Consider the following 23,551-nt stretch of genomic DNA (forward strand, 5'->3'; position numbering starts at 1 on the left):
GTCGAACCCTCCTGCAAAGTGTTTCCCTAACAAATAATCTACAAATTTGCCAAGATGCCTTACAACAGATGATTCTAGGATTTGATTTTCATTTGATTTTGTTGGAAAACTCAACACGCGGTCACATTGAAAAGACGTGAAAAGTATCATTTGCACGACAAGTACGAGAAAAAATGATCTGTGAAATTTCCTCAAAACCCCAAAGGAGATATGTGGATGGCATTCAATAAATTATGACAAGATTTTATGTCCTTTAAGAAGTCCAACAACTCTGTAAGCTTGGAGTTGCTGAAAGGGCAAAGCGACATACTGCTTCCATGTTTCCATGACTGAAACTTTTGCCTCGTACTTCCTTAAAATCCCGGAGGAGATAGGAGAAGGATGGCAGGCGATAAATTCTGACAGGATTTTAGGAGTTGTTCCAGGACAAAGCTGTGTGTGCAAAGACACCGCAGCTATCATTTTCACTATAAATACTATGAATGTTCTGTGAAATTTCCTCCCAAATCCCAAGTTTGAACAGTAAATTATGACATGATTTTCGGATCAAAGCATGGTGGACAGCAGACTCCGCAGTGAAGACAGCGCAAAGTATCATTTGTGTGACCGAAATCTCCTTAAAGTTTCCTTAAAAACCGCAAAGGAGAGACACGGATCACAATAAATTACACCAGGACTTTAAGAGCCGCTTTCCGGGCAAACCTACGCAGACTGCAACGGCTGGAGACGTCGCCAAGTATCATTTCCGTGACAAATCCAATTAAAAAAAACGTTCCATAAAATTCACTTAAAATCACAAAGATTTACGGATGACATCTAGTAAATTAGGCCGGGATGCGGAGCCATGTTTGGAGGGCAGAGCTCTGTGCAGCAGAACTTCTCGAGAAGACGTTGCCAGGCTTCACTTCCATGACAAATACTATAAAAATGTGCCGTAAAATTCCCTGTAATCCCCCAGGAGTCAGAAAGATGGCACAGAACAGAAAATCATGCCCTTCCATGGAAAAGAATATTGACTGCTTTTGGCGATGTTTGGATAAAAATGGCAAGCCTTATATATCCTGACTAACTGTTCCTTCCCTGACATCATCCTGTGTGTGTGTGTGTGTGTGTGTGTGTCGAACATTCCCAGTCTTATCTGAGCCATGAGTTTACTATTCACCAGCTCAGTAGTTTTTCCTCTGTCCTCAGGGAAGCCAGGGAACAAAAACAGCGCTGAACTTTTTGTGAAACCGCTTGAGATGCCGTCATAATTCATACGCATAAACACACTCGCCGGGTCACCGACTGCAAATCCGTTTCACAAAATTTACACCAAACCGAGCATAATTCATGAGCCATTATCGGCTTCAGCAAAACACTGTCTGACAAATAAAAAACGGCAGAATGTGCAGAAGGACCAAGAAGAAGTAAAACAAGTGTGAGAAAACAAAAGGACATAAATGGAGATAAACAAAAAGGACAAATTCAAGAAAGAACAAGCACGTCACAAATTTTAAGATGTGCAGCCAGCGTTTGAGTGAGTGTGTGTGTGTGTGTGTGTGTGTGTGTGTGTGTGTGTGTGTGTGTGTGTGCCTGTCCACACGCTCATGTGTAAATGGATATGACAGCGCCAGAACAACACCAAGACAGTCTGCAGGAACAAGAGAATAAATGACTGCAACTTTGTTCCACAAAGTGGAGAGGAAAAGTTTTACTGACGCAATTTGTAAGCCATCATCACTTTTTGGCCAAAACATGTTCACTAAAAGATGAAAAGTAAACTAATAAACTATATGCAGCATCTTTCCAAGAAGAACTCATCAAGTTCAGTCTCAAGTGTGAGACTAAGCTGATGCACTGCTGGTCCAGTGTGTCCACCTGCCAAGTCGACATGTACAAACCACTTCTGACAAACTCATTCGTCAGCGTGATTGTGGTGAAAAAGACTCTGTAATGCATGTATTAATAGAGTATAAAATCTATGAAGAAGAAAGTATTCTGAAAGGAGAGCTAATGGAGTATTTTTTTTTTTTGAAAACGTTGTTGGCAGGTAAAGAAAAACAGCTAAGTATTATGAAGAAAGTTAGACATTTTCTGGAAGTTTAAAGAATTTACTCATGAATCTGAACTTACAGAAGAGTAGCGCTGGCGTCCTGCAGAGGGCAGCAGGGTGCTTAAGCGTCTAGCCTGCTGCAATGCAAAAGAAGAAGAACGCAAAGTGCTTTACGGAAAGCAAAGGACATGCAGTAAATACAGATAAAACTAGAAGTAATTCAGTAGAGTGCAAACCTTCACCAACGCTGAACAATCCTCCAACTTGCAATGCTGCAGCCTCCGTAACGATTCACGTTTCTTTATCGTTTGTCTTCCGGGTTTGATTTTCCCACAAAATAGCAGGTGAATACAACGCTGTTTAGCAGCCGACTTGGAAGTCCTGGATGTCGGACTTTCCCACCAGCACATGAACGCAGCATAACAGCTGTGGCTAAAAAGCAAGACATTTCTACTGACAGAAATCTCAGATCTGTATTACCACCAAAATCAAATCAGCTGATCCTTGGGCCAAGAGCGATCTGTGCACCAAATTTCAGCCAAATTGGTTCGTAACTTTTTGAGATTTCTTGTTAACACAGACAGACAGACAGACAGACAGACAGACAGACAGACAGAGAGAGAGAGAGAGAGACAGACAGACAGAGAGACAGACAGACAGGTGAGAACATAACCTCCTTCCTACTTCATTGGTGAAGGTAACGAAGGAACAAGGACGTAAAAAAAATCAGGCAGTCTTTGAGTGTGTGTCTGTGTTTTTGTTCCATAAAGTGAAGAAGAATTTAATATTATATATATATATATATATATATATATATATATATATATATATATATAAGTTAAGAACCTACGGCATTACCAGCTCAAGCAAAAATTTCTCAACAAAACATCTGAATGTGCAAGAACAAAGAAGAACTAAAATAAAGTTTCAGATTGAACCAACATGATGCTGATCTAGAGTATCCACCTTTCAAAGTGTTCTTGTTCAAAGTCTTCACACAAAAAAAAAACCCAAAACATCATCAAGCCAAGTAAATCTCCTCAAAGCAGATCCATCTTTAGTAAAAACCAAACCAACATGTTTTGTACGGCTGAACAACAGCGGAGGAACGACTGTCTGTCACACAGTTTTAAGTCTGATGAAGAGCTTTGGCTCCAAGCACCGCTGCTGGAAGCTGGCAGCAGGCCTTACAGAGGAGGACGCTGCTGCTTTCCATCTTTCACTCCTCCGCTGTTGGAGTTTTTGACCATGTTGGATGTTTTTGTTGATGCGGTGGTTTGTGTGGGATGGGGTTAAGGTTAGGGTTTTTTTATCTACTGCTTCAGACCGCATGCTCGGCTGTTATCTGATGAAAAACTGACCCGTTTTATCACCCAGAACGCACTGGAAATTCACAGGTGGCTACGGTGGCTCACGGGGGACAGTTGTTGAATTAACACATGAACATTTGACACCTCAACAAAAAATTACGAAAAGGGTGAAATGCAAAAAATGGGACCCCTAAGTAGTAATTTTTTGTCTCGTCATTTTTAATCTTACAGGCATTTTATACATTTTCAAGGGCATTTTTGCTCCAAGCGCCAGTTAATTTCTGGCCCTCTTGTGAAGAGTCATAACTCACAACATTTACAGTCAGGCCTTTATCTCCAAAATGTCAACTATTAATGAATCCAGATAAAATGTCTTAACTTTTACATTTCAAGTTAAACAATGGGTTTGAATGGGTTTCATAAGCCCAAGAGACATGAAACTTTCTCAACCCATAGAGGAACACAAAATCCTTCAATTGAAAAAAAAAACATAAAAATCACAACCTGGAGTTCTAGTTTCACCTGACAAGCGATAACCAAGTTTCTCGGTCCCACTCAGCCAAGCTCGCCTCTCTGCTGTTTTTATCCAAACGCCGAGAAGTTTAGTTTCACAGAGCGCGACCGTTGGAAGACACGACAGGGTTTACGAGTCCCGTAAATTCGTAGATCTGCGATGTTCTTGCCAAGAAAAACACCGCGAGGCGAATTCTCTGTTTCCAGCGGCGTTAGAAGGTAACGGAGGATCGCTGCCAGAAACACAGGCTTCATCTGCAGGGAGTTAAACGGTTGGTTTGGTCGCCATGACGGCCCACTGGAGAGCGACGTGTTTTACTGTTATTGTACAGAACAGAAACAGGAGAATGAAAAGTAATGCATGAAACTTACAGTAAAAGATCAGTCTGTAATCCAAATGAACATTATACTGCCAAACCTTAACAAGTGAATTTAAGTTGTTCTAAAGAGTCCTAAAATTTGATGTTTCTGTGGTGGGAAAATTTAACCGGTTTCAACACAATTCAGCTTGATTCAAGAACTCTCTAGAAACAAGTGACAAAATCGAACCAATTTTGTAATTTTGAAACAGGTGAAATTATTGCACTGCATTGGCACATATTTTACTTGTTTCAAGAAAACCAGATTTTAATATTTGTTAAAGTTTAATACTTCATTGCCATGTCAACAAAAGTTGATAGGAATTTGTCTTGGTGCAGCTCGGGTTAAAAACAAATACAGGACAACACAATGCAGAAATCAACATATCAACCCAGACAAAGTACCACACCACTAGTAAAAAAAAAAACAATAAGTAGGATCAATCATAAAATAATAATAATAATAAAAAATACAATAAAAACAATAGTACTCTGTAAAACAGATACATTTACTTTTAAGAGATGCTTGGCCACTAAACATAAAGTTCTTATGCATTTAGTGCTGAGTTGAACAACAGAAGATTAAATTACTTTTTAAAATGGATATTTAAAAAAAAAAAAATGATATTTTTATTGTGGATCGGGTTTTCAAGTGACACTGAGTTATGAAAGTTGCAGTCTCTTTTCCCTCTACAAGTCAAACAATTAAAGAATGCATGTAAATGTAGCCAAAAAAACTCTCTCTATAGAAAAAAAACTCTATATATATACTGTATATATACTGTATATATCCATTTTGGAAGAAAAAAACAACCACCATACTTTCATCATTCAAAATGTCTGAAATATAAAGGACCCAGACTGTAAAAGTGAGCCAAGTAAGTTACCTAATATTCTTGAAAATGTACCACAGTTTGTTCCAATGTTGCACTATCAATCATTTTATATGAGTAAGTGTCACTTTTCTATACTCGATATTTGATTTTGGAATGAAACTCTTCATGCAGTCCAATAAATCCTGAACCGGAGCTTAGCAGCATGTGGTCGCTGCTCTATAACGTGGATTTTGATTGGACAGAACAACATGCAGCGTCGTCACATTTTCATCCAGCGGGGCACAACCTGCGCTGAGGGTGCCAGATACTGTCCAGAGGGTTGTGGTATCAATTAAGGGCTTATAAAACAATCAATTGACCCTATCAGGTTCCAGAAGAGGTGCCCCCTCGAAACCAGCAACAGCGGAGTCGTGTACGGACATGTGCCACTGATTACCGGGCGCTCAAAGCTGCTATTGTGCTCAGGATGCTGTTGGTGTTTCCTGAGCGTCGGCCTGCTGGGCGAAGAGCTTAAAAAACACGTGAAGAAGGAAATCACTGTGAGCAACAACTGCAGTTATAATAATAATAATAATAATTTTATTCATATAGCGCTTTTCAAAACAAGGTTACAAAGTGCTACAAAACAAGATAAAAACACCAACAGAGTTCAAAAATTGTCATAAGAATAAAAGGAAGTATTAAAATAAGAGAATAAGACAGGGATGAAAGGGAAAATAAAATAATAAAAACAAGATAGAAAATAGAAAAAGAGAGGGAATAACAGCCAGTAAATGCAACAGTAAACGCAAGGGTGGAAGTAACGAATTACATTTATTCTTGTTATTGTACTTGAGTACTTGTTTGTGTACTTGTACCTTTTTGTACTGAACTGGCCATCTGCTATTGGCTGGTCTTTGAGCCAGGTGATGTCACCTTCTATAGAGTCCAACACGTGGTGACATCACCTGGCACAAAGACCAGCCAATAGCAGAAGGCCAGCTCAGTACCCTGCTTTTCATCATTAGGTGTCAGGCTTCACCACAGGTTTGGGTTTGGGGTTTAGTTACTCTTTAATTAAAAGAGTCTCATTCGAACTCTATGTGCTCTCGTCCTTTTAGCATTTCTTGATAAAGATCATATGTAATGATCATATAAAATGTTCTCTTTTGTAAAAAACATAATTCAGTAACTTTGTACTGTGAGTACATATTAATGAGATACCGTTTACTTTTACACAATCAGAGTTTTACACCAGTATTTGTACGTCTACTTAAGTAACAGTACTTCTACTTGACTAGGATATTTTATCAGATCAAATCAAATTTGATTTATGTAGCATAATACATTCAACTTTAAGCTCAGTGTGCTTTACAGAATGAGAAAAATAGGAAAAACAGATTAAAACAACTTTAGAATATATACAAAGTTGACCTCCCAAAACTGGTCCAGACAAATGATCCCCAACCGCACAACCCACACAAACACCCAACAGACACACACACACACACATATACACATAAACACACATCAACTATATCAATTAATCAAATGCTGAGCTAAAAAGTAAAGTTTATTTTAGCACCTTTTCAACCCATTAGTAACTGTCCAGGAATTTGTCTTACACTGGTGCAAAGAGAGTATATCTACCAACTTCTTCTTCTTCTTCTTCATCTTCTTCTTCTTCTTCTTCTTCTACCAACAATATATATTGTACAGTACAAAGACAACAGGACCTCACAAAAACTAAAAAGAGACAGTGCAAGATGTGAAATAGACTCATTATTCAGCTGAGTCAGACTGCAGTAGCACTGCTACTAGCGGCTGACCAGTGTATAATCTGTGTTTCAAAATAATCCACAGTATAAATTTGTTTTTACTATGCGAGTCTATTATAAACATCCTGGTGTTCATAATATTTCAAAATGGTTTAGCCTAGTCTCAAACTGTTTGTGCTCACTGGTCAACAGACACCGACTGCCAAAAACATGATTCTACTGGAAACTGTCTGTTTTCAACACTTACTGAACCAAATAAGTTTACACAAGAAGACAGTGAGAGGGGAGGGAGGGCTGCACTCAGAAACACATTAAAGGAGAAGTTATCTTCGCTTTTCCTACAGTTTTATATCATTACCTTGAGGCTATGAAACACACCTGTGAAGTCTTTTCAGGTAAAAATAATGTATAGGCCTAGATATTCTTAGTAATTTATTCTCTAGAGCCGCTCTCCCACCTGAAGAGTTACACATCATTTTGGAGGCGTTTTTAGCAGCCAGAAAGAGCCACTGCTCTGATTGGCTGGCAGTACTAGAGGCTCCGCCCCCTCCCCCTGCCCCAAATGTGACAAGATTGGTCGACTCCAGTAAAGTCAGCTTTCTACATATTTAAATACAGCTTTTGCTATTCAAATAGTTACGTTTTCTCTTATTTACTGTGAACCCATAAAAACATTAGATTATCTGTTTCAAAGACAACTTCCCTTTAAACCTGCGAGCTGCGAAGTTCTACCAGAGGTTTCTACTGTCGTCCACTGAGCCGCTCCACAGGACCAGACAGGGTTCAGTGCCTTGCTCAAGGGCAGTTAAACAGTGGTTTCTGAGGAAGGAGGAAGAGTTACTCATTCACTTTCTCCACACAGGTTTTCCCAGCTGGAATTCAAACTGGCACAAGGCCGATTCTCTAACTTTCTCTAGTTTAACATCTACCTACTGCCACAGATTAGATACCACACTCTGACAAAACACAATGGGAAATGTGTACAGCAGACCTGGGTAAAAAAACAAAAAAAAAACAGTTGCAAACAATTATTTTCTACTTGGAGCAGCAGATGGGTGGAGTTCATCACTTCAGGATGGTTCAGTTAGAGTCAGGAAAGCAAACACTGTCCATCTGGAACTGCAAGCTGGTTAAAACCGACACTGAGGTGCATTCAGATCCTGATTTTTGGAGCAGTTTATTCAAACTTTGGAGTGTTTACACCTCAGGTTTGGTTCGCTGGGCCAGGTGAGAACGATGCCATTCAAACATCAAATAACGGCACCTGAAAATGCGAGTCTCAGTCCTCTAACGAGAGAACTGCGGTGCGGTTCGTTAGGAGTGAGAACGTAATCCAACCAACTACAGGAAACCACCCCAAAACACAAGGAATTATGGGTAGAAGGAGACTGATGTTGACATCTGATAACCATCAGTTCCTCATGCTTGGAAAGCATAGCATAACAAAATGAAGTGAGGGCAAACTTGGCGTGAAGATGTGGTGACATGCCTCTACAGTCTATGGGGCAGGGACCACATTTTCCAGCTCCTTGATAGAAGGCAAAGACAAGTCCATCGTGCTCAGCTGAAGTTACAGAAACTGGAATCAGATTTGTTTTGACTCCCTCTGCCGCCAAAATCTCTATCCTGGTGGGATGACAGGTGACCAAAACGAGCTGCTTGTGAGTCATGTGACTTTGTTTACAAGCTCTGGTTCACTTGTAATTGTCAGTGTGAACCTGAACGAACCAAATACAAAACTGCAATAAAGTCAACTTTGCCACTCTGGTTTGGAACAAAGAAAACAAGCTGTAGACGTGATCGCTGCCTCATTATTTGCAAATGAATTTCGACTGTGTTCTGGTGTGTATCAACTGGAGTGAGATGGAAGTTGTGTGGTGTATGTCATCACATGATTAGACACACCATCTCGTCACAACTCGATCATCTTAGCAGCCAACACCCATGTGGAAGACACTAACAGCCCGTCACTGCTGCTCCTGGCCGGCTGTGTGCTGCCAGAAATTCCTTTTAAAAATGTGTTGCGTTTTCTAGAGGTTTCCACTCCAACCGGCCTCTTAGACGTTTTCATACCTCATGGGAACCTTAAAAGACACTTCAAAAAGCGAAATGGGTGTGTCGTTAGCGACTGAGCCTCTCAACGTTATAGCAACACAAACAACAGCACACAAAAAAAAACCCTCCTGAAATCATCGGTCTCAGAACAAGACTGGCTGTGTTGCACAAACATAAGCTACAACATAGCAACCTGTAATTGCAGTTATATCATCTTAGGGGGCTTACAAGCTGCTGCTGTCGTCAGGTGAAAACCTTGTATCTTCAAATATCATTTTTTCAGGAATTCAGAAAAAAGCTTTATTTTCTAATTGATGAAGGACCACAGAAACCTAAATCACCAAAATTTGAGTTATGAGGCTAAACTAATATGGGTTGCACTAAGGGTTAACTGCAAGTAAGGCTGAAAAATGTGGACAATATATATAATATTGCAATTACAGAATACGTTCTTTCTAATATGGTTTAAAACCCTTCAGTCGGTCTGCTAAAATGGTATATTGAGGAAATTAATGTATCTGCTATGCTTGTGTAACCATAAGGCATTTTGCTGTTTTCCATTTGCAGTACAATCTCATCAAATTTTGTGAAATGAGCATAAACTCTGAAACACAGATTACGTGTTGTGGACAGGAATTATGTGAAGATTACATTCATCCACCGTGAACTGGATTATGTGACAACAGCACAAATTGGACACGGCATTTTCACCTGTTCGTCACGTGAGACTTAAGGTTAGCTAACAGTTCGGTTTAGGCAGCTAAAACTTTGGTTAAGATTAATATTTGGTAAGGTTAGAGTAAGGCTTTTGGTCATACTTTTGGTAAAAAAATTAAAACCTGGCATGAGTTGGGTTGTCGGGGTTTAAGGCAAATATCACGCAATGCTTTCGTGGGGAAAATGTGCATGGAGTACGTATTTGCATTTTAACACATCATGCTCATTTAAAAAACTCACTAATGATTGATCTCCTTGGAGCATAGAGTTCTTTCAAACTGGCACCCAAGTAGACTTAAACAACTATTTGACCCAGGTCTGGTGGGTCACATTTTGAGTGTTAGCAGACACAGTGGGAATGACACAATAAATGACACAAACAGTAAAGTCACATTTTCCCAGTGTAGAGGAGTAAGCTAGCTAATCAGAGCAGAAATCCAACAGAAACGTCTGGTGAAGAGCTAATATCTCACCATGCTAAATACTGGAATAATAAAACTGCTTTGTCATTCGCTTTTTTGGCTTGAGAACAAGGTTTTTTAGCCTTTGTATTTATGAAATGTGATGCGTCGCCAGTCGCTCACTTGTAGCTCCGTCCTCCACTGACGGGAGTCTGAGTGTCTTGAAATGTCAATGGGCAGGGAGTTTTTATGAGCCAGAAAGTGAGTTTTGAAAGCCACAAGTCTCAGCACCTGGCAAAGTAATCGCTGAGTCATAGGTATTGATCAACCCCCTGCAGATAGATTATGGTCATTCGGTGATATGGGACAGTAAAAGTCTTACTTATTGCCCCTTTATAACTAAATAAACCACTAACCTCTATTTCACTTGTTCACCAAGACTGTCCATTCACAAACATATGTGATCAATCTGCAGGAGAAGGCATTAAAGAAGTGGAAAATTACTAATTGTATTGGTATTTGTAAGAGCCGTGTTGAGGAGAGAGCGGGCCGCCGAACAAAGAAAACACTCTTAACCTCACTTTCTGAATCAGTCAGAATCAAACTGTCACTGAGATGAAAAGAGAGCAGCTCACTGCTTCACTGCTTTAGATTACAATGGAGGACACAGGCAGACAGATACACACACACACACACACACACACACACACACACACGTACAGTATACCACTACAGCATGGAGGAATCACCACACACACAGATTCTCTTTCATATTCAGCTATGCATTCCCACACACACACACACACTTACACACACACACACTGGCAGTGTGCCGGACCACCTCTACATGTCCATGTACTGTAATTTCGACGAAACAAAGCGGTGTGCAAGCTGATCTGCACTAATCTCCCCCTGACATCATGGTGGGATTATAGTGTGGATGGAGAAGTTTGGACCAGAGTAACGTCACCAGGAAGTTTCTCTAACCGCCCACAGAAAAATAATAACAACTGGAAGGAGAAACACAGACAGGGAGGATGGATGGATGGATGGATGGATAGAGAGATAGAGAGAGGAAGTGATGGAGAGATGCTGTAAAGGGAATAAGAATGGAACTGATGAGAGGATGTTTTACGAGTCGAGCCATGTTCGTCTTTATGAATCCTGAGAGGGAAACCTGCTGAGAGAGAGAGATAGAGAGAGAGAGAGACAGAGAGAGAGAGAGAGAGAGACAGAAAGAGAGACAAAGAGAGAGAGAGACAGAGAGAGAGACAAAGAGAGAGAGAGACAGAGAGAGAGAGAGAGAGACAGAAAGAGAGACAAAGAGAGAGAGAGACAGAGAGAGAGACAAAGAGAGAGAGAGACAGAGAGAGAGAAGGAAGAGAAGAGACACATCAGGCAATTTACAGAGCAGATTAAAACAGAACAAACTAGAATAGAATAGAGCAAATTAGAATAGAATACAATAGAGTAGAATAGAATAGAAAAGAGCAAATTTGACTAGAACAGAGCAAATTAAAATAGAACAGAATAGAGTACAATAGAGCACAGCAAATTAAAACAGTGTAGAATAGAAAGAAAAGAATAGAACAAATTAAAACAGAATGTAATAGTACAGAACCGAATAGCACAGAGCTGATTAAAACACAATAGAATAGAACAGAACGAATTAAAACTGAATAGAACAGAACACTGCACATTAGAATACAATACAATACAACAGAGCAAGTTCAAACAGAATTACATAGAATAGAACAGAATGGAACAGAACACATCAAATCAAAACAGTATGGTCCAGAATAGGATTGAACAGAACAAAGCAAAAATAATTAAACAGAATAGAATATAATAGTGCAAATTAAAACAGAATAGAGCAGAACAGAGCACAGTAAAACAGAAGAGCGACAGCAGAAGATAAAGGGAATGCTCGTCAGTGGAGAGGAAAAGATGCAGATGTGGGATGCTTGTTGCTAGGGGGAACACGTAAACACTGTCAAAAACATGGCCGCTGCCAGAGGGATGACATCACCACCGGCCCACAGCTGTGACACAGGGAGAGAGAGAGAGAGAGAGAGAGAGAGAGAGAGAGAGAGAGAGAGAGATTCATCAGCCGGTGTTTACCAGACGTCCTGACAAACAACGCAGACCGAACAACAACAACAACAACTGAATCGTGAACGAAGGAACGTTCTCGTCTTTCACCAGTCGACAAAACTGAGAAGTCTAGAGAGAGTCTGGATGACGAAACGAGACACAAACAGAGAGATTCAGAGGGGGAACTGTTGGATGGGAACCGTTCTGTCCGAGCGGTTTGATGGACTGAAGTGTTTTCTGTTGCCAGGTGACATCACATCGACTTGTGTGGCATTCTGCACTCTTAAAAATGACATCTGTCCGTTTCAACATGCAGAATCTGACTCGAATCTGTTTGGGACGAGACGCACTTGTGTTACTTTTCAAAATGACATGTTCATAACAACATACTGAATGTAGTCGTGTTACAGCAATATACTGGACTTTTATTACAAACCTGATCTGGTTCAGTCAGTGTCGTCCACTTCTGATATGATGCAGTGTGATTGACTACATATTTATTTTAGAATCAATCAATATTTCACTGGTTGTCTATGGGAAGACCTTAACCTGAATTGAATCTAATATGACTTTTTGATGGGATTCCACACATGTATGCATAAATATATAGATTATTATAACTGCTTATTATTATCCTGGGTTTCAATGGAGAGTTTTAGTGTCCCATGGTCTAAATATTGTTTCAGAGGCTTTTCTACCCTGCCAAGAATACAAAATGTAATACTTCCATTTTTTGGCATCAAAATTGTCAGATTTAAAAATATTGATTTGGCAGAAAAAATATATCCAAGGCACTGTTTCCATACAAAAAGTAAAAAGCCTTTATTATTTATTGGCTAATGCGTAGCATACACATGTCAAAAATGTTTAAAAAGCACCAACGTGAGGAGAACCTGCTTCAGAGGGACAAAGACCTTCGACTGGGGCGACGGTTTCTGTTCCAACAGGAGAATGAGACTAAACATGAAGCCGAATCAGCGCTGGAATGACTTCAGAACAAGAAGAAAGTCTTTGAGCAGCATAGCGACTTCCACAATCCTCTTCTCGTATTCAGAAAGAGCTAAATGCCGCAGATCCCTACAGAATCTGTACTTGTTTTAGAGTGTATGGTGCATTATTAGGGGGCGGGCACACTGATCCATCAGAAAACAGACAGAACTATTGATAGATAGATTTCTATCTTTTGGTTTGTTTTGAACATCAACATGGCGGCGAGGCAGAAGAACAGGAATCTTTGCTCATAACGGAGCTACTTCATAGAAAAAAGAAGAAACAGACTCTACAGTATAAATCCAATAAGAAACTGAGCTGGAAAACCTCCAGTCATCCCAACATTACACCAGGCTTTCTCTGATTTATTTTTGCTCTGATTGGCTGAACGGACGCTGACAAATCCATCCGTCCAAGTTTCTGTCAAAATGGATGCAAATGTGACAGACAGAGCGTCATCAGTCCTGTCCGGACAACAGGCAGCTCTCACTGAAAATGAATTGAAATGAATGAATGAATGCACAGGGACGGACACAACGGATCAGAGTGGTCTTAGTCTATATTTTAATTATGTCACTCTCATTCATATGGAAATGGGGGAAAAAAAGCATCATGATGCACTGACATTGTCCTAAGATGACTTTTTCACTAGCAGGGACTGGGAGACTTTTAAGAAGGAACAATGAATGGAGCCACATCTTGAGGAGAACCTGCTTCAGAGTGCCAAAGACCTTCAACTGGGACGACGATTTATGTTTCAACATGTGAATAAATGTCTAAATATACAGAGCGAAGGTCCTTCAGCAGCCCAGCGAGGTCCACAGAACTAACCATCCTGACCCTGAACGCACCGCGGAGGCGCACAGAGTCTGGACTTGTTTTAGAGTGTATCGTGAATTATTAGAGTCTCTATTTTAATGATGTCACTCCCATTCATATGGAAATGGATAAAAGCATTATGACACACTGACACTGTTCCAAGATGACCTTTGGAACTCCATCGCCAGGCAACCAACATAGTAACCAGCATGGCAACCCAGCTGTGGTCCATTTACTTTACAACATGGTATCCATTCATTATAAACTGGAAGGCAGCAAAAACGTCAGCAAAGCACTCCCAGTTGAGTAATTGGGTAAACTGCAGCTTTTAATTCATGGGAAATTGCAGAGCTTTCCAGCACATGAATTGAATAATAACAACTTAGTAGTTTTTTGGATTTAACAGCTGCTGAGCAGCATGCAGCGTGAAATGATCCTGACTGAAAATATGGAAATGAGTAAACTGCGGGACAAACACTAAACACAGTGTCACGACATGGCCTGTAATGCTGTGACAGAGACGGGAGGCGCATGGGAATAGTATGAGAAGTACACAAGTATAATACACAATAGTACAAAAGAATAAATAATAATAACAACAATAATAATAATTTTATTTATACAGCTTTCCTTAACAAAGTGCTGAACACCAGTAAAATGAATAAAACAATGATATAAAATAAATAAATAAAATGAAATGGCATAAAAAGACAGAAAACAATAAAAGCCAACACAGAAGGAGAATAAAACAATTTGGAAAAAGTGAGTTTAAAAAGTTTGTTTTCAATTGTGATATAAAAGGACCCTTCTAATATCCCTCAAGTAAAGTACTAATTACAAAAATACAGTTTTAGGAAGGCCAGTCTGTATTACCAGCAGTGATTTGATTGATGTTTTTTGTCTAATCAGTGTGAACAGCAAAAAGCTGCATGGAGTGGCATACAGCCTACATGACAAAGCTTTGCCATGACAATAAAAAAATCGATCAATTGTTATAAATTTGTCAGCTTGGCTGAGCAGCATTAGCATGGATGACAACGAGTCACAATGTGTGTGTAGGTTCATTTCAGTCATCCAGGTAGTAACATGTCAAAAATAGAAATAAAATCCACTGGACTTAAAATGAAGAGTTGAAGATATCACATTCTTTCTCCCCAGTTTCACAGCAGAGGTTGGTGTGACCAAGTTTCACAAGACTGGAAGGTTTAAAAAAGTTCAGACATCTTCAGCTCAACTCAAGACAACGATGGAAAGACAAATAGTGAACTGATTGGTATTTGGGGAAACGCCTCAATTCTGTCAAAACTGGAAGGCTCATGCTGTGACCGAAATGTGCTGGAAACAAAATGAATGACGTCTTTTGTTATTGTTAGTCTTTTCAACATTGCTGTCAGTTCATATTGGGATCAGATATGAGTTACATCCTAGAATAAATATGAACAGTCATCCAGAACATCCAGATATGAGCAGCAATTCAGAATTGAGCATGTTGGCCTGCAGACAAACCAACCCAAACCAACCCAATCCAAACCAACCCAACCCAAACCAGACCAAACCATACCAACCCAACCCAACCCAACCCAACCCAGCCCAAACCAACCCAAACCAACCCAGCCCAAACCAGACCAACCCAGCCCAACCCAAACCAACCCAAACCACACCAACCAAAACCAACCCAAACCCCCAAACCAACCAAACCCAACCCAACCTAACCCAACCCAAACAACCCAAACCCAAACCAACCCAACCCAAACCAACCCAACCCAATCAACCCCAACCCAAACCAAAGCAACCCAACCCAACCCAACCCAACCCAATCAAACCCAACCCAAACAAACCAACCCAACCCAACCCTGCATTCAATATTTTTTCAAAAGCTGAATATTCCAATTAAATCTCTGGCCTTGCTTGAATATGATCTGAATACCTGTGCTGTGAGATTTAAACTATATCTTCAGAGAGTTTACTTTGTCAAGACCTGAGAAAAAACATGATACTGTCAAACTGACCAACATGTAGTTTTGAAAATATACAGAAAATTATATTCATCATACTATTTTATAACCTATTATAACAGACTTTCAATCAGTTTCACGGACCCCTTGGGGTATAGCACATAAATGACAATATAAAATGTTGGTTGGGTGGTTGGTTGATTGATTGATTGATTGATTGATTGATTGATTTATTGATTGATTGATTGCTTGATAACATTTTTGATTAAAGAAAAGAAAAAAAACATAACCTGGACTTCCAAAGCTTCGCATGACATCATCAGTAAAGCTCAGGGATGCCTCTGATCTGCAACAGAAAAGTTGGAAAAATTAAATAAATAAATGAATAAAACTATCTTCAAAAAGTTGAAAGTTAAAACTTGTTTTGAGGTCATGCACAGAATTATATTAAATATATTATTGTAAAAACGTACAATAAAATAGATTTTATACTGGTTTCACAGTCCCTCGGGGCTTATTCAGTACATGATGTCAACTTTCAATCAAAGAAAAAACAGAAAACTTAAACTTTTTAATTGCAGAACAAAAACAAAACAAAAACACCAAAATTTGAGTTTCAAGACTTTCACATGACATCACTGATCTACCTCAGGAATGCTTCTGTTCTGCTCCAGTAAAGTTTGTGTTTGGAAACTCTAAAACAAAAGCGGAGCCTCTGCCCACCCAGCTCTCTGCCCTGCAGACAGACGCTGTTTCCACTCAGCCTGATGAGGCTGTTCATGCAGCCTAATGATTACAACGTGATGAAGTGTTTTTTCTATTACTGGGAGCTCCGCGGAGAACCATAAATGTGTTTGTTCCCTCACTGTGAGTCAGCTGGCTGAACCCGAGTCGACAAACCATCTGACTGCACTTGATGGAGTTCATTATGCGGGAGGAAACAGTTGGATAGACACTCCATCTACTGGCCGCGATGCAGCCGCTTGCCATTGAAATACTCCAGGTTTGCCACATCTGAACTGGATCAGTCTGAAGTGGTGGATCAGATGTGACACTGGGAATTCAAATTCAGAGAGTTTGACTCTCAACAAGTCCTGAGAAAAGCCCAGGCAATATTAGATGACAAGTCGCACATGCTGCACAATGAATTCAACCTCTTTCCATCAGGCGCGCGCTTTCAGACACCCAAAGGAAGACAAATCAAAGGAAAAATACATGTATAACAGAAGCAATAAAATTTTTAATTAACAATCAGGAGGTTTCTAACACTGGACAGTTGTAACCTATTATAATTTCAGCTATATGCATATGATTGCTGCCTGCAGTCTGCACTTTAATAGCACACATATACAAATGGCCCAACTTTTAATCTGGTAATCCATTCTGTCTTGTCTCAGTTTGTTATGTAATATTTTATTCTATGTTTTGTTTTTATGTTTGTTTATACCTTTTAATTGCATTCTTCAAATAGCTCTGTGTGAGATAAATAAAATTGTATCAAATTGAATTAAACTGGATTTCACATCGCTGTTGTGAAAACCTTGTAACTCCAATTTTGGTGAGATTCACGTTTTAAAGGGAAGGTTCAGTGATATTAGAGGCCCGTTCTATTCATCACTAACAATGTCCACTGTTATAGTATTCAAAACATTTTTATATCAGAGTTTTTGTCTCTGAGAAATCAGTACTTCAGTACTGTTAATGGGGTATGAAAACCATTGCTTTCCAAATCCCATTGCTTTGAGCAAGTTCTATTACCTATTCGTACTATTACTAAAGCTATGGACGTGTATGGAATGGCTTGCAAGTGACTTTCAGAGTTACACCGTTTCATACTTCATTGACTTGTGCTAACATTGCTAACAAATGATAATAGGAGGTGGTTTCCGATTTAACAGAAATGCAAGCTCTATTGTAAAAACCTTTGGCACATGCTAAGACATGCTAAAACATTGTGGAGACACAAAGTTACGTGCTGCTTGTGGATGGGGGGGGTTCACACAGATATTTATCCAGCTCTTTTCTAACAGTAGTTTCTCTTCCCTCCGGCCCTGACAGAAAGAGAGTGACCAGCAGATCACGGTGCAGGTGGAGGGCAGCCTGACCACCTTCACCCAGACGGGCCTGGCAGCGGGTCAGGAGTACACCGTCACCGTCACCGGAGAGACGGACGGCAGGATGGGAGCCGAGAGCTCCGCTGAGTTCATGACCCGTGAGTTGTTTTGATCTGATTTGTCCTTTATTAACTGAGGGGAGACACTGAAGGCTCTATATTTTTCTTTTCAAGAGTTCTGGACAGTAGTAAATGGTTTTCTTGTGGAGGGATGACAGTTGGACATTACTGTCACCACTAGGTTTAGACCGATAGTGAGGAGAAGGAAGTGTGCTGAGCCAACTTTATAGGGTAAATAAAGGTTTTTAAAAAAGTGTGAGTGGATGCTTGTGTACAATTAAACATTTTCATAAAGACAGCAGGATCAACTAGAAATTAATCTAGAAATCTTGAAATTCATGCAATAATCCATAACTTGACAATAAAGGCTATTTTCTTCTTCTTCTTCTTCTTCTTCTTCTTCTCAGTCATCTCTGGTCCCTCCAACCTCCAAGTCGTCAAGACGACCACCACTTCTGCCGTGGTCCAATGGGAGCAATCACAGGGTGAGATTGACAGGTATCGCTTGACCGTCAAGCCCAACGACGGAGCAGGAAGGAGTCAAGAAATTATCCTCCCACCCGGCAGAGACTCCGCCCACATTGAGGAGCTGGAGGCGGGGCGTTTGTATGACATCTTACTTGTGGCGGAGAAGGGCGCCAGTCAGAGTGAACCGACAACCACCCAAGCAACTCCTGGTGAGTAAAAAGAGTTTTTTTCTGGAGAACTGGCATTGTGAAATTCCAAATTGCATCGATTATGATTTGATGAGATGTTGTGGTAGATCTAGAGAAAACAAGAATGAGAGAACTAACAAATATCGTTTGACATAGATATCCTTTATACCAAATTCATATAAATTTCAATGCATCTGAGGGTCAAATATGATGTTGCAAATTTTGAAGGTAAAAAGGTAAAGCCATACTGCAAAGACAAAGATTAGAACTAGGAAAATAAGACAAAGATGGAGAAAGAAAGAAAAAGAGACTGGGAGAGATAGAGATAAGGATAGAAGCTAGAGACAGATGAAGAGATAGAAGACCAGAAAGCCGTTTAACCGCAAGAGTTTATGTGTTCAGGTGAGGCCAGCCTTGCTCCTGGTGAGTGTGGGCTAATGAAACTTAACATGTCCAAGCACCTCGTTATTCAATGGAACGCATCATATAAAATGCATTACAATGAGGAGAAGCGTTGTAAAATGTAATGGAGCGAGGTGCAAACCTAACCTTACAGGAGCAAAGCCAATTACTTTCAGAAGAAAATATTCCGTAAACTGTTGCCTTTTCCTGAAGTTGATGATGGTATTTTCTTCTCAACAGCAACACACAGACATAACCAAGCATGTTGAATTCCCCTGCCCGTGCAATGAAAAAGAGTTTCTTTGCAGATCAAAAATAATTATTTTTATTCACTTTTCTCCTTGCAGGTTCTACATGGATGCCAAGACCCTGAGTTGTTTGTTTGCACTTGCACAATAACTGACAAACTATTGAAAATCAAGTTGACTTAAAAGTATATAACATTATCAGTATTAAAACTGCATTTCTTCCCTCATTAGAAATGATTCTTCTTGAATTTTAAAACAACAGCAGCATACAACAACAAAAACATTGATTCCAAATGCTCATTCCATTCACACCTTTAGGGAAGATATTACCGAGGGTTACCATGGCAGCTGTAACCATGCAGGTTACACCGGCACCAGGACAAGACGCCAATGGCAGAGACCCAACGTCGAACCTAACACCTGTGGTGACAGTCTTTGACAGACAGGGGAGGAGGGAGGAAGGGAGTGATGTGGGTTCTGTTACAGTCGGAGGTATCGTTGGATCTAAGGAAGACTCTTCAGCCACTGTAATAGCCAGAACTAAACCTCTGGTCAGCAGAAAAGATGGCACCAAGCCCAAACCAGGTGAAAGGCCCATATTACCCAGGAAGCCAATTACTCTTGGCTCATTTCGTCTGAACGCAACCAGAGTTGTACCTGGAGGGAGAAGGGTTGGACCGGGTCCTTTGAAAAAGCCCCCAGGCAAGAATCCCTTAGTGGGGGCCAAGGCAAAGGTGCCTAAACCAGTCGTCAAAAAGCCTAAACCAGGATCCCCCATTGTAGGAGACAGGACAGTAGCTTTGACTGTGAGAGACCCCAGTGCAGAGACATCAAGCACCGAGAGGGTAGATGACAAAAATCCAGCTATGATATCTCCAGTTGGGATTGATTCAGGAACAAACAGTCAAAAAAGCTCTGAGGAACCAACTGTCAGTCTTGGCTCAAAAGAGCAACCAGATGTTGGCATGGCAATCCAGGGAAATGAGACTGGGGTTGAGAGAGAGGGAGCAGAACACCCGGTGTCTTCAGAGCCCACTGGGACTGTTCACACCCATGGGAAGAAATGTATGAACAAAGTTAAAGTGACACACATCAGATTAGCCCATAAGGACAGAGTCAGTGGATATAAGGGGGATGGACCGGTGCTTGGAGAAAGACCTACACCTAACACACATCACAGTTCCTCTGAGACAGAAGATCTGAGTGATAATGTGTCCCCCTTCGATTTGCAACCGTCGTCTGAGGAGACTAAATTGAACAATTCAGCAGATCGTTTTCATCAGCTCCTGACAGACACTTTTGACAATTTGAATATAAAGACGTTTTCTGTTCACCTGTCCAAACCCTCAAACCTCTCTCTTGATGCGCAAGCAATTAGGAAGCAGATTTTAAGTGGATTGAACCCATTGTCATCGTCATCATTGTCATCCTCCTTATCAACATCACCATCATCGTCATCACTGTCATCAGCAGCAGCACCATCATCGCCATCATCATCATCATCTTTAGCGTCATCGTCATCATCAGAAACATCAGCAGCAGCAGCACCATTATCATCAATATTAACATCATCGTCATCATCATCACCATCATCATTACCATCACCATCATCATCACCACCATCATCATCACCACTATCATCATCACCACTATCATCATTGCCATCATCATCACCATCACCATCATCATCTTCCTCCAGTTCAGAAGAATCAGATTCAGTTCGAGGTAATGAATCAGAAGTTGATACCAGCAAAAATGAGGAGAGTACCACTGAAGCTATGTCACCTGAAACTAACCAAGACAAAAAACTAACTTCAAGAGAAGGGGGCGTACCTCTGTTCCGTCGCACACATCCAAAAGTAGCCTACCCACGTCGTCCACGCCCAAATATGGGACCCTTTCAGAACAGGACTCGTCTAAATTTGAGAACTCTTTATCGTCCCTCTTCACCTTTAAACCTCAAACCTGGAACAGAGACAGAGACAAGGAAAAAATCTTCAAGTGAATTATCATCAACTTCCTCTACTTCAGACGAGTCATTTTCAGTTGCCAATGCACTGGAGAAGGATACGAGCGGAGACAAAGAGGGGGCAACTACACTTGTTGTCCTTGGAACTGAACAAAACCAGACAAAAACTCTAAGGGAAGGAAGAGGACCCCCATTTACCAGCAAAAATGGGGAGAGTACCACAGATGCTGTGTCACTTGAAACTAACCAAGACAAAAAATTAACTTCAAGAGAAGGTGGCGTACCTCCATTCCGTCGCCCATATCCAAAAGTTGGGTACCCACGTCGCCCCTATCCCAATATGGGACCTTTTCAGAACCGAACCCGTCCAAACTTGAGATTCCCTCCTCGCCCCTCTCAACCTTTAAATCCTGAAGCAGAGACAGAAAGGGGGCATATTCCTTCTAGTGAATTACCATCCTCTTCATCACCATCTTCTACTTCCAAAGAAGCCTATCGAGTTGAAGGTACAGCACCAGAAGAGGGTAGCAGTGAAGATGCAGTAGAGACAACCACAATGTCACTGGGGACAGAACTAAATCAGCCTCTGAGGGACAGTGGAGTGGCTCCCTTCCGTCGCCCAGCCTCCAAAGTTGGATACCCACGTCGTGTACATCCAAACATGGGACCTTTCCAAAACAGAACCCGTCCATACCTGAGACCCCCTCAACATCCAAAGAGAGGTCCCATGCAAAAGCCTTTACCATCTAGAAAGCTAAATGGAGGCAGTGACATTGCCGCTGGAAGTCAAACTAGCCCATCAGGAGAGGATAATACCCCTGGAATCACTGTTAACCAATCAGGAGAACACAGAGTCATCAGCCCTACCCAAGAAATCCAAACCATTCAGTCAGGAGAACAAGACACTACAAAGGTAATCCAGTCGGGCGGTACCCTCAGAATACAAACTAACCAATCAGGAGAGGGGGACAACACTCATGGAATCCAAACTACCCAATTTGAGGAGAAGGAAACTGTCATCACAGGCTCTGATTCTGACATCCACAAAGACAGAGTCAACGCTGGCAAATATACTGGTACTATAATTCGAGGTAGACCAACTATCAAACAAAGTTCCTCCGATACGGGACATGGAGCCTTAAAACCAGTCACACTTCTGAAGAGAAAACCACCGACAGGAAGGAAAACAGCACCGAGTCACATCCAGATGAGAAAAAACATCACTGTGAGCCAAAGGGGACAGGATTCAAAAACGGATCATACTGTAAAAGGGGGCAGAGTGAGTAAAACTGAACAGACGAGGAGTGGCGGTTCCAACACTCTAAATGGGTCAGATGTTTCTCCTTCTGGAGACACAGGGGAACCTCTGGACTATGTGGGCGTGAGGAACTTGACCTCAGATGGGTTTACGCTTGTCTGGGACGCACCGGAGGGGAAGTACAAAAACTTTGTTGTAACTAGGAAAGAGCAAGGTGGAAAAGATGAAGAGCGAAAGGAAAAAAAGGAAGGGCAGGGAAAAGAAGAGGAGGACGAAGGCTCTGAGGAAAAGGAAGGTAGTGAGGAGGAGGAAGGCAAGCCACAAATAACCAAAGGAAAGGAGGCAGAAAATGGACGCACGAGAGAAGAAAACGTTGTTCCCGAAAGTGTCGTCACACACACTCCGAGAATCCACAGCGGCACAACAGCCAAACCTGCAACAGGAAGTGACAAAACCTTCACTAAAGTTCTTCCTGGTTCAGCTCGCTCCTTCCCATTTGAGAACCTCCCTCCGCAGACCGACTACACCGTGACGTTGCTCGGAAAGGCGCCTGGCCTTCTGTCCAGACTGCACAAGCTTGTCATCAGCACAGGTACAAGCCATTGTGACAGTAGAACGCCTTAAATTACTACTGTACAAGGCTACAACATTACTTTCAATGTTGTGAAGCCCTCTTCAGAAAACTCACTCTTTTCTTCTTGACCTCACACCAGAAGCTACTCGGGATACAATTTGTACATGCATAACTCTTATATCTTCACTGCACCCCATGTCTTGTTCTCAAGTCAGTTGTTAACTAATTGTCACTCCATTGAGTATGATTGGAGATGTTTGCTTACTCACTCAAATGCTTCCTCCATATTCATTTCAAGAGCTGTGTGCTGTCACGCTCTTGAAAACTGTAAGTTCTCGATTTACAGTTTCAGTTTTTGTAATCCCATATAATATGGTTTCTCATTCAATCATTGGTTTATTGACAACGTAACCTATATTTTATTTGTTTT

At 40.9% G+C, this 23,551-nt stretch overlaps 1 protein-coding gene across 1 annotated transcript in view; it reads left to right on the top strand.

Annotated features, from left to right (window-relative positions):
• tnxbb (tenascin XBb) overlaps positions 1-23,551 on the top strand; it is a 47,541-nt gene that overhangs the window by 10,113 nt on the left and 13,877 nt on the right. The window contains exons 6-9 of the mRNA XM_078290194.1: positions 17,900-18,053; positions 18,422-18,691; positions 22,642-22,798; positions 22,910-23,139. Coding sequence (XP_078146320.1) covers positions 17,900-18,053; positions 18,422-18,691; positions 22,642-22,798; positions 22,910-23,139 — 811 coding nt within the window. The remainder of the gene's footprint in view (positions 1-17,899; positions 18,054-18,421; positions 18,692-22,641; positions 22,799-22,909; positions 23,140-23,551) is intronic.

The sequence above is a fragment of the Centroberyx gerrardi genome, chromosome 19 (assembly GCF_048128805.1).
Source record: "Centroberyx gerrardi isolate f3 chromosome 19, fCenGer3.hap1.cur.20231027, whole genome shotgun sequence".
Lineage (NCBI taxonomy): Eukaryota > Metazoa > Chordata > Actinopteri > Beryciformes > Berycidae > Centroberyx > Centroberyx gerrardi.